Source organism: Mustela lutreola, chromosome 11, assembly GCF_030435805.1.
Source record: "Mustela lutreola isolate mMusLut2 chromosome 11, mMusLut2.pri, whole genome shotgun sequence".
Lineage (NCBI taxonomy): Eukaryota > Metazoa > Chordata > Mammalia > Carnivora > Mustelidae > Mustela > Mustela lutreola.
Genome location: NC_081300.1, coordinates 36,385,833 through 36,403,274, shown reverse-complemented (window position 1 = coordinate 36,403,274; position 17,442 = coordinate 36,385,833). Strand labels below are relative to the sequence as shown.

General features: G+C 35.4%; 1 protein-coding gene across 3 annotated transcripts in view; it reads right to left on the bottom strand.

Annotated features, from left to right (window-relative positions):
• Positions 1 to 17,442, bottom strand: part of RPRD1A (regulation of nuclear pre-mRNA domain containing 1A) — a 72,393-nt gene that overhangs the window by 22,528 nt on the left and 32,423 nt on the right. For 2 of the 3 annotated variants that reach the window (XM_059138896.1, XM_059138897.1), the window contains exons 3-6: positions 14,584 to 14,690; positions 14,407 to 14,504; positions 11,165 to 11,291; positions 10,886 to 11,061 (exon numbers count right to left, since the gene is read on the bottom strand). In XM_059138896.1, the coding sequence (XP_058994879.1) occupies positions 10,886 to 11,061; positions 11,165 to 11,291; positions 14,407 to 14,504; positions 14,584 to 14,690 (508 nt within the window). Of the gene's footprint in view, positions 1 to 8,695; positions 9,652 to 10,885; positions 11,062 to 11,164; positions 11,292 to 14,406; positions 14,505 to 14,583; positions 14,691 to 17,442 lie in introns of all 3 variants that reach the window. The other variant, XR_009345770.1, reaches the window with a different exon arrangement.

Sequence of the window (17,442 nt, the reverse complement as noted above, 5' to 3'; positions counted from 1 at the left end):
TTTAGAAAAGAAGTTGCACATACATTTTCTTAAAAAAATCAAAGTGAATATACACAACTACTTAAAAACAAGAGTGGAACAAAATACATCAAAATGTTAATAATTGTTTTCAATGGTTGATGTAAACTTTCTGTATTTCTTTCTCTGTATTTTCCAGATTTTTTTTCTTTTAAGTGGGCTCCATACCCAACGTGGGGCTTTAACTCACAACCCTGAATGCTACCAACTGAGCCGGCCAGGTGCCCCTATTTTCCAGATTTTCTATAGTAAACATGTATTGTTTTTATGATGGCAGAGTGTTTTTGGGAAAAAAGGCAAGGGTAAAGTTTTAAATTCTACATATTGCTTTTATAAGTTGAATTAAGCTCAAGTACTTAGAAGTTCCCAAGCATGAGATAAGGAATAGGGGGAAAAGAACACTGAATTTTAGAACTTGAATAGATCTTATTAATCATTCGATTTGACATCTACATTTTAAAGATGAGAAAAGAACAAGCTTGGTATTATACAATTTTAAGTTCAGAGAGTAAGTTCCAGAACCCATAACTCTTAAGTTCTTAGTTCATTATTCTAAGACCATACTCTACACCCACTGAAGACTAAGATATCCTAGTAGAATGTAAATTTGTATATACAGTATGGCTATTAACTATTTTTTAAAAAATTTATAACTCCTTACAATGATGTTTTCAATTTATGATTTTTATAAGATAAAAGGAAATATATCAAAATGTCATCAGGAGCTAAGTGGCTTTAAAGTATTCAGTTTAATGGGTTTTTCAAATTTCTTTGTAATATATTAACACTTCTGGGCTTCGGTGTTCCCAGTCATAAAACATGTTTAACAAAAGTTATCTACTTTACAGAATTCCAGATAAAATAGAATCAATACTTACAACAGTACCTTGGCACAGAATAAAAGCTATTAGTTATTTTATGATAAAATTTTCAATTTTAAATCATCTCTCTCCTATAGTGAAGTTTAAGGGTTTCAGGTTAGATAAAAAGACACTGGTAATTTTTCACTCACAGAATTCATGGGAAACATCCTTTATCCACTATTGGCAGATTCATTCAAGAGGCTGAATAATTCTGAGTAAATAAAATAAGCTAATAGGACATCAAAAGCAGAGCTTTTTGATGAATAAATGTGGGTGGGTTTTTTGTTTTTTTTTTGCTGTACAAAGTTCAAGTCAAAGGTACTGATGCTCCCTGATTAGTCAGAAAGGGACTGCAGAGTGTAATCTAGCATGCAGAGCCCTAACAAGGTAGAACTCGAACTCACTAGCCCCGGTCATCCAGATGGTTCACTCCTCCATGTAGATAACTTTTTTTTTTTCCCCAAGATTTTGAGAGAGAGAGAAAGAACGAGCACATGCATGCGCACTTGAACAGGGGAGGCAGAGAAAGAGGGGAAAAGGGGCTCTCCACTGAGCAGGGAGTCCTCATCCACCCCAGTACCCTGAGATCATGACCTGAACCGAAGTCAGAGGCTTAAAAGACTGGGCCACCCACGTTCCCCCAGATGATAACTTCTAAGTAGCGAGTTAAAGGAAAAAGGGTCACCTGGTATGCACTGTACAAGGTGTTGGATGGGAACACAACACTAAATTCTGGTAGGCATAAAGCAAGCTGTACTGTTTGTTCCTATCTTACTTCTTCGTCCCAGTTTTCCTTCTGTCCATTTTTTTTCTCTTTTGCTTTTGTTCCCTTGCCTCATCCTGCTAAAGGAAACTCTTTAACAGTGTTATCACTTACAGATGTACTGTAAAATTTTCAGTTCTGCATTACTTACAGGGCATCTCCAACTTTCACACAAAATACACTTTGCTTGAAATGCACGTATACTGGTATGCCTAATGTACAGTATGTATATATACAATATACAGATAATTCTAAACAGCTTTGACACCAAACTCAAGTTTCACACTATAGTTAGCAAACAAGTCAAAGCTATCCCATAAGGATGCTACAGTCATTTTGTACAGCAGTCTGGAAACTTATGTAGGTACTAAGACATGCTAATGGTGGCAAATATTTAGGTCCACTTAGATAATCCCAGGACATCAACTGATTGGCTAAATGTTCCACATTAAAGGAAAATGAGAACAGAATTTTGTAATTCTGAAATGGGATTCAGCATTTAAAAAAAAACAAAAAACAAAACAAAACCCAAAAACCAATGGTCCAAACTCAAAGGGAATTTCATGAATCCAAAGAGGAGGTATATTGCTTTACATTTCATGAAAGGATGAGAAGATGGCAAATTGTTACATATCTTTTGCTTTTTGATTGAAGGAAAGCTGATAGCACAATGGTCAAAATCAACATTGCAGTTCTAGTTCAAAGCCCTAAAAACTAAAATTTTTCCTTTCAACTTGAAGATTAGATCTTCCTGACTAAATGTTACTCCTATTTAGGAATGATATATTATTTAAAATTGCATTGTCTTTTTAATAGTTAGGTCCTTACTAATTTACATCTCAAATAACAGGGCTTAAAATATTAACTATAGGGGTACCTGGATGGCTCATCGATTAAGCATTCAACTCAAGTCATGAATTCAGGGTCACAGGGCCATGAGATCAAGCCCTGTGTTTAGTTCCACATTGAGCATGGAGCCTGCCTGTGATTCTCTTCCTTTCCCTCTGCACCCCACATCGCCTGGTCAAGCTCTCACAAACAAACAATAACCTTAAAAAATATTAACTATAGTAATTTTTAACATAAAAAATCTGCCTGAGGAAAACTGTCCTTCATAATACATAATTTTGTGGCAAAAATGTCCTGTAACTTAATTTTATTCACACTTTTAAGGAATGCTTTATGTATACTGACTACAGAAGTTCAAACTTCCCCAGCAACCTCACTTCTCCACAATTTCACAAAGTAGCTTGTCCCACTGTTTCACTCTTATGCTCTCATTTTACAACCATTATGACTATAATGCTGTTGTTAATGTTGTTTCCTTACTTGTTTAGAATTCCCAATCATTCCTTTTTCAGTCAGAATTACAAAGTACAGAGCTTTTTGTAACATGGCTATGAGAACACTCTATTTACTGAGGGATAGGGGTGGGTTGGGATCTCCAGGTATTTAGGCATTTTTAGTACCTCAGTGTGCTAAGTCTTCTATTATTTGCCAGGAGAAATTTCATCCCTCTGTGCCTACTGTCTTATGTATTGTTTTTCTGAAAATGCTTGGTGGTTCCAGTGATACTATTATCCTTATGTATACAGACTGTATGTGACCTGCTTCGGTTGTCAGTAAAGTGGACAATATCCAACATGGACTATAGTAATGATTGGTGTTTTGAATATATATCATCCGCATTACTCCAGGGCCTCACCAGCCAGAAGGGCTCTTCTCCTCTGCTCCAAGTTCCCATACAGACACAAATTCCTCATCGCTGCAATCTGGTCCAAGAAGGGAGATGCATCAGAATTAACCCTCCTGATTGTTTCCACTCTGGAGTACCCTTAGTTCCAACCTCCTGCTTCTAGGTGTTCTATGTGGGGTATAGAGATTTTATTTATTTGACAGAGATCACAAGTAGGCAGAGAAGCAGGCAGAGAGAGAGGAGGAGGAAGCAGGCTCCCTGCTGGGCAGAGAGCCCGATGTGGCGCTCGATTCCAGAACTCTGGGATCATGACATGATCCGAAGGCAGAGGCTTTAACCCACTGAACCACCCAGGCACCCCATCTGGTCATTGCAAATTCTCCCCATTGTAAACCGCTCAGTAAGTTTAGCCAGGCTTGCAAACACTGCCAACGTCACCATTCCTTTCCAGCCTTTAGACTGCTACAACCATCAGCTCAACCGGACCTTCAGTGCTCTTCACAATCTGGTTCCAACCTACTTTTCAATATCACTTAATAAGACTTACTTCTAGTAAGTCTCAGCGGCCACAGTAACAACAGTAGAAGTTATCCATTACTGAGCACTTATTTGCTCAGGGAGAGTGCTAATTGCTTTGTAAACATAAATTTTTAATCACAATGTTCCTCTTGAAGGGTATTACATTATTAGTTTATTCTTTGAATGAGTGAGCAACCAGAAGGCAATTACAGCTTAAATTCCTTTCTTTTTATGTAAAAAGAAAGAACACTGATTAAAGACTCTGATTTCACTTGTGGCTCCAGTTCTTCTACCAGGTAGCACTGTGACTCATACATTCAGGGCTTCTTCGCGGCTGAGTACTGTTCATTTTGTTACTCATGTTTTCTAACATATTGTTAACATGTTATTCTATTGAAGGAAAAACAGGGCAAACTGGTAAAATAATTTTACAATTTTTAAATGGCCACTTACTCCTTTGTTTCAAATGCTCAACTGCAGTTCTATAAGCTGCATTCCTGAAAACAAGGCCCACCTTTTGAAAGTATTCGGCTAGACTAATATGACTTAAAAACTAGTTCACCTACTGTGCTTGATATAATTTTCCTCAAAAGCCTCAAATCTCTTTAATCATTTTTATTAAAGCAGCATTCTTTTTCTGGTTTAGTTACAAAATAAGTCACCAATTTAAAACATAAATACTTACATACTTCTTGCAAATTACATTCGTACTGATATTCACTCATTCATCATTTCAATCATTTACTCATTCAACAAAAACACCAGGAGAAAAGTACTACTCCAACCATTTACAATATGGCAATAAACATGAAAAACAAAGTTTTAAATCTTCCAAGAGTGATATGTACCATAAAGGAAAAGCAAATAAAAAGCCAAAAAGAAAATGACACTGTAATATACTGGGTGTGAAGAGGGCAGGAGAAGGGGTAGGTGGAACCAAATGAAAAGGCAGTGAGAGAGGCTGAAGAGGTAACGGGGGCACATACATCTACATGAAAAAAGACATCAGTTAAGTCATGAACTGGTTGAGAGAGCATTGCACCCATTCTGTTAACGATTAGCAAGGCAGAAACCCTGCGCGAGAAAATGCTTCACCTGCTTTAAGAGTTAAATGGATGCTGTTGAGATGGTTCAAGATGAGGTTACATGAGACTCACAACTAGTGATATCATGGAGTTTTAAATAAGATTTAAAAGTGTAATGGGAAGCACTGGAGAGTTTTAAACAGGGGTATGATGAGCCCAGACTTCTTCAAAGATAAACCAGGCTGCAGTTGCGTAGGAAGAACAGGAGTTAGGAGAAAGAAAAGGAAGATGAGTTGTTAACAATCTAGGTAATATGACAACCACTTAGACAAGGGTAGCTTGGCAGAAGTTACAAAACACATATACTATAGTTCTATTTTAAAAGACACAATGGTCTTCCATTTTTATAATAAACTGAACTCATATTTATCTCTACTCCCTCCCAAAAAGAAACTAAAACAGTAAAACAATTTTTAAAGGTGGAAACCCAAAGGAATGAAGAAAAGGGAATCACAGCACACAGCTGTCAAGAAACTTTTGGAAGACAGAAAAAACTGGAGCAAAGGAATAATGACCAAAAGTGATTTAATTCATTCTGAGGAACTTTGGAGAGGCTCAGGACTTTGAGGTACCAAGCTCCTTGAAACCTAATAGTGAGTCTTAACGCTGACAATAAGGATCAACTGAAAATCTCTATATCAGTCTGTTAAAACTCTTACCCCATAAAGCCAAAAGACAGGAGTGAGAAACCAAGCCAAAGATCTGCATTTGAAGATCCAAATCACGGACAAAAGTGAAAACACATGCCCCATGTTATCTACCCAGCAATATAATGCATTTTTTAAAAGAGAGAAATGAATGGCCCAGAAGACCTATACATAATATTTGGGAATCATCAAAGACGATGTAGTACAATCTTACTGAAAGTTAGATTGATAACATGTATCAAGTCCTTACTATGAATTAGCAATTTCATCTTTAGGAATTTATCACAAAAGAAGACATATTTGAGTCAAGAGTATACTAGAAGAGCTGTTCACTGCAACAGTGTTTATAATAATATCAAAGCAACCAAAACACTTAGTCAAAGGACACAGAGCTGTTAAATTATGATATAGCCATTCATTAAAAAGGAAAACAGTAGTTTAAGTTGTACATATATTAAATGAAAAGTACACAAGATACATGAAGCCAAAACACAGGGCTAAACCTTTTGCTCAAGGAGCTTCTTTCCTATGATGAAAACAGATTACTGCATAATCAATAAAAAATATTAAGATTATGATCCTTGAAAGGTAAATTAACCATAAAAAATTCACACTTAATATTTAGATCTCAAAAAATAAGAACCATTCAGAAATTAGTAATGTCTACTTTTAAAAAAATCCATATAGCTCCATCTTATCAAATTACTTCTAAAGTTAAATCAATGACTTCAGTGAAAAAAAAGTAAAATGTAACAAATAACTGAACTACAGATGAAAGATTCCATAAGCAGTTCTCCATATCTTTACCACTATACTCTTAATAAAATTTGAAATTTGATAAATAACCATCAAAAAGCTATATGCAGGTGTTGTAACACCTTCAGCAAAATTTTTAAATCTGCACTTTCAGGGCTGTCTATTTAAAACATTCTTAATTCCTATAGTGAGAGAACAGACATTAGGAATCTCTAATCACTAAAAGTCTCAGGCAAAACAAAATTTATCTTAAGCATTTAAAAAATGATAATTGAACTTTCTGGGAAACAAAGCTTTATGAAAGTAAACATTCTTGAAAATCCTGGAAAACACTGTCTAGCAGATAGCGGGGATGGATAACAAAAGTAAACAATGTATTCAGAAACAGGGAGAAGGCCAAGTAAAGTAAGAAATGTCTACTTGGGAAAACGCCATTTGAATTTTTTTTTTTAAAGATTTTATTTATTTATTTGACAGAGAGAGAGATCACAAGTAGGCAGAGAGGCAGGCAGAGAGAGGGGGAAACAGGCTCCCCGCTGAGCAGAGAGCCCGATGTGGGGCTCGATCCCAGGACCATGAGATCATGACCTGAGCTGAAGGCAGAGGCTTTAACCCACTGAGCCACCCAGATGCCCCACGCCATTTGAAATATTAAGTATGAAAGCAAATACATATAAAGTAAGTAAAAACTCATATATACAACAATCATTATTAATTAAAATTGTAGACATGAATACCAAAAATAATACAAAAATCTACTGCTTAATTAAAGATGGGTAAGACAAATGGGCCACTAGAATAAAAAAGGGACTACATTCCCATGTATATATATATAGGAATTAAATATAACAGAAACGGCCTCATTAACCATTAACTAGCACATGACAAGGGGCATTTACTATCACTTCAATTAAAGCTGTATGTCACACCATAAATTAAAAAATCCTAATGGATAAAATTACTAGGGAAAAAAATCTAGAAAGATAGCATAGTATTTTTAAAGTTATGAAATGAGAAGACCATCTTAACTATATCCAGAAAGCCCAGAATCTATAAAAGAAAAGACAAACATTAAATGCAAACTTAGAATCAAACAGAAAAACAGTCAAAGGAAATAGGGATTATACAACAAAAATAGCTGGTAAATATTTTAAAAAGATGACCAATCTGGGTGAACAAAAAAATCATTTTTAAACTATCAGATATGCAAAAAATTTTTTTAAATCACTGATATTCAGCATGGGTTAGGTTGTACAGGAAAAGATGCATTCATACTGCATGGAGTTTAAAAAGGCAGAATATTTACACCTGAGACCAATACAACATAGTGTACTATACTCAAATAAATAAATAAATGCAGCAAAATGAATGAATGAATGAATAGGCAGAAACTTTTGGTGGACTTAAGTATCCTGTCGAAACATAAACACACATTCCCTTGGATCCACATATGCTATTCTGTTTCGGAGAATCAATCTTGCAAATACACTTGGACAACTAAACTAAGCCTGAATCACCAGGATGTTCTCTGCAGCACTACCTATATAACACACAAAACTAATAAAAGCAACTCAGTGGCTGCAATCTGACACCACAAGAAGAGGGACAGGCTTAAATAAACTAAACAAGTAACACTCATACAATGAATACTAAACCCTCAATTTTAAAAATGAGCTAAATCTGAATATACTGATGTAAGATAAACAAAAACGATAAATACAGTCCTCTCTGACAGTTTTCCCATCCAGACTTCTAGAACTTGGAACTATAATTTGACTTAAAAGCCATCAAATTGTGACTTCCAATATTCCATGGAATTCTAGCAATTTAAAACACACCTGGGTACAATGACATAAACAGGGATTTTATAAAAGCATATTTCCTTACACCACCTATATTGAGCATCAAAGACCTTATCATTTTAAATGTGAAAGAACTGCTGATATCTGTACTTTACCCTCCCCAACAGTATCAAAATCAAAATGTCACTTTAAGTCTTCCCTATCCATGAATATCTTCCAAAATAATAAACGAGGTGAACAAGGGTTTATTCAGTATTTTCTACTTCTGAGTGGTAAGATATGATTTCTACAGCCATCTGTGACATGCATTTTGTAAGCATAAATTAGATTAATAGTCTAAACAGTCATCTGCTTAGAAACCAGCTAAAATTAGTCACAAATTCCAAAAATGATTCGTAATTGCTAAAATTTTAAAGAACACTTCATGTTTTCATTCATTACAAATGCTTTAATACCAACCTCCTTAAAAAATATGAAAGAGATAATTCCTGAATACTTTATGTTCGATGTAAAGAAAAAAACAAAAAACAAAAAATGACTCAATACCTGATCAATGACAGCTGATATTCAAAGATGCAGATAACTCAAAACTATTTGATGATACCACGGCTTATATGTACGGTAAGTATAAATCTTGACCTCTCAGTCTCAACTTCAAAGTGATGCCACCTACTTGATACAAAAAATGTCTAAATATCTCAAATCATTTCTGTAATCTTTGGACAAAGAAATCACTCAGTTAATAAATGGTAACTTACAAAGAGCTCTGTGGAATGACTTCCTAATTTATTGTAAATCTACATTTTTATTACTTCTAAAAACATGCTCAGCATAATTTAGGTGGTCTCTTTTTTAATATAATATCCAGTCATGCTGAAAAACAAGTTCTAGAACACTTTAACACAGTGATTACCTCTGAGGAGGGAGGAAGCACAAAGAGTTGGAGAGAGGGTTTCTATCTTTTGCTACGAACTTAAATTTCTTTAAAACCTGGGAAAAAATGTGCCCTTTGGAGGCAGAATTCCTGGGTTCTGGACAACTCACTACCTCTTTGTGACCTTGGGCAAGTTATTTAATTTCCCTGTGCCTCCGTTTTCTTTACCTGTAAAATGGGGATCATTCTTCCCGCTATATAGGATTAATGTGAAGTGCTTACAACAGTACCTAACGCATGGTAAATGTGATTGCTATTATTATGATCAGCCTCATCACCTATAACCATCAACTATGCAATCTAGCTGAAAGGAACTGGGAAAAGAGGGAACTGGAGGGTGACATCTGATCTATTTCCATACTTCCTTACATTTCAAACAAATTCTATTTTTATAACCAGTGATAAATAACAAAAAAGTGAAAAAGTAGCATACAGTAGAATAACAGTTTCAGTCTTCAATTTTCAAAAACATGAGACAATACAGGCTTTGGAGTTTGATGTTTATTTTTAGCAGGAAGAATATGCTAATGATGATGACATCGTTAGAAGATACGCCCATGTCCAATACCTGCAACAGAAGCTCAATAGAAGTTAAAGAAACCATACCAACAGACGAAGGACAAAAATTGCATAACATTACTTACCCTTAATTCTGCTAACAATAAAACAAGTAACAATGTTTAACACAGAAGTTGCATCACAATATCAAAAACTACCTAAGTTCAGTATCACCCGTTCCTTCATAAAATTTTTTACCTTTTTCTTTCCATGTATAATTGCAAAACCTTTCTAAAGGTAGAGCATGGTGCCAATAACTATGCCCCAAATTGAAAAGGGTTAATGCTAAATTAAAAGTTGAGAATTTGGGATGGGAGAGCTCGTGATCAAATAGCTGGTCTCACAGGCAGAAATGATGATCCTCTTCGGCAGAGACCACTAAAACAAGAACTAAACACTAATAAAAGCCACTTAAATAAAGGGATCCAGACAACTTAGAAATTCTCCTACATACATAGATAGAATAAGAAATTGCTAGAGGAATAAACAATTTAAACAAGAACTAGTCAAAAAAGATTCTGGTCCATTTACCCCTGACAACAGCTACTCTGCCCAATGGAAATAGGAAAATGTTTCTCTTTTTCAGCTCTGCATCCCCAGACTCATCAACAGTATCAATCACCACTTAACTTAAAGGAGTGATGACTTTCTTTTACCAAAGGTTGCGTATGAGCCAGGAGTGAAGTTGGAATATGTTAAACATCAGAATCAGGGATGCAACAAAAGAGTAACTTGAAGACTAACTTCTTGAACAGAACTGATGAACTTTAGAGGGACAGCGAGAGGGGGACTAACATACCCAGAATTAATTCTATGCCAAAAAAACTCTTTATTTTTTTATTGTATACCTAAAAGTACATACATGTACTCAGAACAGGAATTCAATAAATCCAACCATAAATTACTATAGTTCACACCAGACTTTATATTGCTGTTTTCCAATTAGTTCTGTTCTTGAAAATGACAGTTTAAATTCTTTGGATGAATTACTCTTACCGGAATTCCACATGAATAATTTTATAAAGCAACCAAATTTCATAATACCAAATTTCTAAGTTTCCTTAGGTTGCTGACTTGGTTCAAGCAGAAAGAAACCTGTTCCTGCAAGGAATAGCTTACCTGGGCCATTGTCTCAAAAGGTCTATGTCAAAAAAATGCAAAATGTACAGGAACAGAATATTTTGAAATGGCTACCAAGAAATAAATTAAGCAAATAAACACTAAAGAAGGAAAAGGTTACGCACTTCCAATTTATGCTCTTTCTCTGCAAGGGCTTCCTTTTGACAACGAAGAAAATCTGCTAACATTCGAGTGAGTTGCTTCCTATCATCTATTTCAGCCGCCAATCTGCCATTGTAATCTGCCAGCAACATACAAGCATCCTCTACCATTTTAGAAAGCCTTTCTCCAGATTCTTTATCTAAGAAAAGCACAGAATAACATTATACAACAAAAACAACACCATATGCCATTCCCTCACCCTGACTTCCAAAAAAGTTCCAGATCACATTTTTTTTTCTTACCTGTTATCTTATCTAGTAGGGATACTTCTTGAACTTCAACAGGCAAAGATGCTATCCTCTGATGAACTGCTGCATCACCTGAAGCTGCATTCTCTAGATCTTGCAATGCTCTAACAAGATCTAGAGTCTAAAAAGTTATACAACTTTAGAACCACAATAAATGAAGCTTGAACAAATACGAAAGGCTTAAAATTTATTTCATATTCCTTACTCCTTATGGGCTATAAAGTTTTAAATATAAACTACTTTTGAAGGCAGTCCATTTCTTCTAAGAAATATTAAGAAAAACAAACTATACTATGTCAAATATTAAAAATATATATTGAAAACTAAAATAAGATATGGCCCTCAGCCGTCAGGAAGTCATACTCCAGTGGTAAAGACAGATAGTGTAAAAATAACTGTCAGACTCTGAAAGTAACAGGCTTCATTTATATGCCAAATACATACAGTGGCAAAAGGGAAAGCAGGCTATAACTTCAACCTACACAATACAAATTTTACATACAACATATTTATTATATTATCACTGTACCTGAGCAGAATATTTTAATACTAAATTGGATATTTGGGGTGGGGGATACAAATCATGTTCTACTACAACAAAGAAGAGACCTCAAGTTTCTATTTCTACATGATGTAATTAAAGCAGAAGAGCAATGAAGTTTGGGAATATGTTTAAATATGGTTATTTTCAACTACTCTATAGTTTGTTAACAAGATCATTAAAGTATCACAAAATTCCATATATCTGATGATCAATACTTCCATAAACACTTAGCCAATATAAAAATTATTTTATCACTAGAATATTTTACTTGCACTGTTTTCATATCAGATATAATTAGGAGGGAATGGCAAGCCTTTGCTGGTAACTTCAATTCATAATATCTATAAATTTATTCCAGAGAAAAATTAATACATTTTTTTTTTACTGGTCTCCATTTATATCCCACCTGCTTTTTTTCTTTTTTTAATCTCTAAGACTAGTTCCTGAAACAGTAGGAAATTACACACACACTTGAAAAACATAGGATATATACAATTCTGTGCATCATTAAAGATACACTGACAGATCGTTATTGATTTTTCTTTAAGCGATTCCCTTACAAAAAAGTTGTCACTGGAGTCTAGCAGAAAGTAAATGATCAAATGTGATAAGAATGAATGGAGTCTAGGGGCACCTGGGTGGCTCAGTAGGTTAAAGCCTCTGCCTTTGGCTCAGGTCATGATCCCAGGGTCGTGGGATGGAGACCCACATGGGGCTCCCTGCTCAGTGGGGAGCCTGCTTCCCCTCTCTCTATCTGCCTCTCTGCCTACTTGTGATCTCTGCCTGTCAAATAAATAAATAAAATCTTAAAAAAGAATGGAGTCTAATAAGAAATATACTACCCCACATATGCTTTTAATTCATTACTATGTGTTTAATATTCTAATATTTTACAAAATAATTTTGATTTAAGATATATACCACTACAAATGAAAGTGAGCTTAAGAGCAATGATTATGAGAAAGCTTGTTTCTCAGGGTTCCCCAATTAACTTTTATATTGTCATTTTTTAATCAGTCTTAGAAAGTTCTCAAATTTTCTGAAGCTCTGATAAGTAATCTGGCTTTATGGTCTTGATATACATGCTTTCACTACAACCTGCTCTCATCTCACTTTCACATTCCCACGTGAGTTAATTCTAAGTTTCCACTGCTGGGTCAAGGATCAGATAAAAAAAAGCAAAGTTGTCTGAAAACATTAGCCTACAACTTTCTCGTAGAAGAGAAAGAAATGAGCTCAACTGGAGCCTACAAAGAGAAATTTTAGCCATTCTTATAAAGAATGACATGAATAAAATGACAGCTACAAAGCTGAACCACTGAGAATTAAACAGTGTAACTAATCTGAAAGTAGTCATTATAAAATGAAAAACAACAGCATTTTATTTAAGTACTAGATTAGAGTCAGACAGATACTCCTAAGAAGTACAACTGAGGCTACTCTTTTCATCACAGAGAACACAAGAGGATCAGACCCCATCTCCAGAACTTGGGTAAAATACTGTTCATGGAATCATAAGGTGGCTCTCAGCACAAAGTGCTTTGTCTTAATTATTGCCAAATAGGAAGAAATATAAACCTAAGTGTTTGGTTGTTTGAAATGTTGTTGTTATTTTTTCCTCAAGCTTTTTTCCCTGGTGATCATATGGGCTTCAGTACCTCCTGTCAACGAGTGAACAGGTAGCTTGGTTCCAGTCCTAGCTGACCACCTAGCTGAGATTCTTTCTGCCTCCCCAGTATTAACACTGACATAACACACCCACAATTTTATTCCTTTCAAGCTCCTTTCATTGGGGAAAGCGTTTCACCCAGCCTCTGGTTTCGTGCAGTGAATTCAGGTCCAGTCCTCCAAATCCCATGGAGCACTTTGAGTTCTTATTACCCTAGTATTTCTGGAAAGCCATGTTTGCTTCCAGACCAAAGCTTAGCAAAAACCAGGCTCTGGCACACACATGGAGTTGTGCGCTTCTGTACCACTTCTAGCCCACAAAGATATTTACCTTGTTTTATGAGTATGGCTATGTCTTCATTCTCTCCTTTTAAATTTTATCTGTCCCTCCTATATGTTTGAAACATAGAAGGAGGAAGCTTTAACACTCAATGCCCACATAATTAAAAGTTAAAAATGTTTTTCTGGAATCATCTGATGGCTAAAGAATGCTATACTGTACCAACCTGGGAGGACATGGGGTATTAAGATAATGACTCTAATCCATCTTATTTTACCATGAACTATATGGTTCTACAGTTACATAGAACTATATGAATACATGCTTGTTACTATAACACTCATTTTTACATGTTTAAAAGAAAAAATACTCTAAAGGGCAGTGTTTATCTCTAGGAATGGCATTTTCAGTGTACTTAAATCATATAATAATATAGTCTTATCATATAATATTCTATTTATTTAAAAGGAAACTATTTAAATGGGGATATCTCACCAGACCTAATCATATTTAGCAATCAGATATCCTCTTTCTATGCAAAATATAGTTGCCTAATATACAACATACTACATTAAACATAAGCAATCTGTCATCAGAAAATAAGAGATAGTCATATAGCTTCTTTCTTATAATCAGAATTATAATAAAAATCAATTTACAGAAGTAAAACATCAAAATTAATAAAGCTTGGTGGCCACATGAAGTAACAGTAATATAACTTCCTCAACAGAGAAAAACTTCTACCTGTGGTGGTTCACTTGGAGATCCCAGAGAGGAACAGTTTTCATTTTCATCCACCTTTATCTGTTCATAAGTTCGCTTCCTAGGCTTCTTATCACCATCTGAAAAGGGAGAACACTGAAGTTTTAATGAAAGCAAACATTTTAACGAAGAGATCATGATAAAAGATTACACACTTACACAGAGCTTGCTTAAGTTGTTCTAATACATCATTCTCATAAACAGACCTTTCTTCCCAAATAGATAATACCCTTCCAAGGTGCTTCTTACAACTTTCATCAGTTTCACTAAAGAAAAAATACAAATAATAATTAATAGAGCTACTGAAAAGGTAATGGGGATTTTCAATACAATCAGACATTCATTCCCTGAAAAAAGCTGTTCAAATGTTTACTGAGCACCACTATGTGACCAGAAGTCCAGTGGTGAAGTGATCAAGACAGACCCACTCTCTGCTTCCTTTAAAAGCTTTTAGACACATATTTTTTTAAGATTTTATTTTTAAGTAATCTCTACACCCAAAATGGGGTTCAAACTTACAACCCCGAAATCAAGATTCACACACTCTACCCACTGAGCCAGCCAGGTGCCCCCAGACACATTTTAAACAAAAATTTACAAGAAAATGTAAAAGTGCTCACACTGGCTACTAGGGGTTTACAACGAAGATGCCCCAACTAAATGGGAGCTGAATATGAGGCTAAGAAGCTTCCAAATAGGTGACTTTTAAATTTATTTAACAAATACGTATTGATCAAGGCTATCTGTGACACTATCAGAGGCACTATCTTTGAGATACAAATGGAGCTTTATTTATGGCAGCTGGGCCACAAAAAAGGGCCACAAAAAAGAACAAGGTATTAAAGACAAGCATAATGCAGAGGCCTAGCCCACTTCAAAACAGATTTAAAAATATATCTGAGGAAGTGATATTTGAGATCTAATGACTGAACAACAGGAAAGTGGCAAACAGACGACTCCCAATCACCTCCTACTGCCTTCATCACTACCACTGTAGACTGAGCTATTATTACTTTTTGCCTGGATTTCTTAAGTCTTCTCATTGGTCTCTTAGGCTCTTACATCTTTACTCTATGCTCTACTAATGTCAGTCAAATCATACAGCTCTTCAATCGCCTAGCAGCTATCAATCATACCAAGCATAAAACCAAAATCCTTATTCTGGACCACAAGGTGGACATGTTCTACTTCCTGGCTACTTCTCAGTCCACATTTTCTAAATACCTTCTCCTGTACAAATCTCCTTGCTGATCCTCAAACATGCCCAGCACACATATGTCTCACTACTTCTGCTAAGTATTTCCTCTACACAGAATCCTCTCCTAGATGCTCAAGTGGCTCATTTCATCTTTTCCTTCAGTCTCTGTTCAAATGCCATCTCCCCAAAATAGTCATTTCATGATATAAAGTCCTCATATCCTCTAGTTCTTTCCTTAATTTCCTCACAATACTTACCACTAGCATAATATATATTCATCTATATATCTAGTTATTACTTTTGTCATCCACTGAAATGCAAGCTCCACTAGGACAGAACTTTATCCTGTTTACTACAGTATCCTTAGGGCCCAGCACATAGTAGGCAGTCAATAAATACTTTATTGAATTTCTCAGGAGAAGCAACATATTTAAAAGCGTTAAGGTAGAAAGAACTAAAAGAGTGAGTTCGGTTAGCTTTAACTTGGACTATGAATTGTGTGTGTGGAAGAAATGTGAGACAGGAGTCTGAAAATGTGGATAAGGCCATGAAGCAACACCTTAAATCTTGCTCAGGACTTTAGACTTAATCTCTGAGACAAATGAGACCTCAAAGGCAAGGGAGTGTTATGATCAGCTCTGTAACTGGCTAGTTTCCTAAGTTGGTTAAACAATACTAGAGGCTCCTGCAATTATAAAGAAAATGACAATATGGGGGTTCTTGGGTGGCTCAGTCAGTTGAGTGTCTGCCTCAGGTCATGGTCATGATCTTGGGGTCCAGGGATCAAGCTGCATCTTGGGCTCCCTGCTCAGTAGGAAGACTGCTTCTCCCTCTCTTTCTGTCCCCACCTTCCCCAATGTTATCATGTGCACTCTCTCTCTAAAAAATAAATAAAATCAGGACACCTGGGTGCTCAGTTAAAAAATAAATAAATCTTTAAAAAAAAAAAAAAAGAAGAAGACATTATGGGAACTGGAATGGAAAAAAATCTAAATAACTGTGGGAACTATATACACTACATGGGATAAAGGGAGTGAAGGAGAATGGAGAATTTGATATACTATAAATCACATTATCAGAGAAAGCTAAAGATGACGCCTAATTTCTCATATGGCCATCTGGATAGATAGAGTTGGATCCACTTAGAGAGTGAAACATAGAGGAGAAACAAGTCTGACAGGGAGCAAGGACATAATATGAGTTCAATATGAGACACAGTACATTTGAGATGTCTGGAGGCATGCAACCAGAAATTCATCAGGCAACAAGACACACAGGTCTAAAACAAAGAAAACACATCTGGACTGGAGAATAAGACTGTGAGATATTAGGGTGTGGATAATAACTAAATACATGCAATGTATAAAATCACCAGAGGTCAAGAGTATGACCACAGAAAGAGGGCCTAGGACTGAACTCTTAAGAAATGCCAATATCTGAAAAGATGACAAAAGACATTATCTAAAAGGAAATATAAATAATACTCATTTAAGAATAACACAGAGCAGTATTTCATACACTGTAATTTTTGAAAAATGCATCCACTATGATTAAATTTGCAAGGCATGCCTGGAGTATATTTTTTATCCTTAAATCATTCAACAGAGATCTTCAGAGATTTACCCCTGGATTCTGTAATTTACACTGATTTAGTAGTTTACCCCCAATAATGCTTACTAGTAAACTACCAAATATTTGCCTATGTTTGGACATAAGCATTAAAAAGGACATTAAGCCAAAGCACTGACTTTTACCTTCAGAATTTTTCTGTAGCAAAATTTTTCAACAGGCTTATTATTCTAAATATTCTATACTTCCAC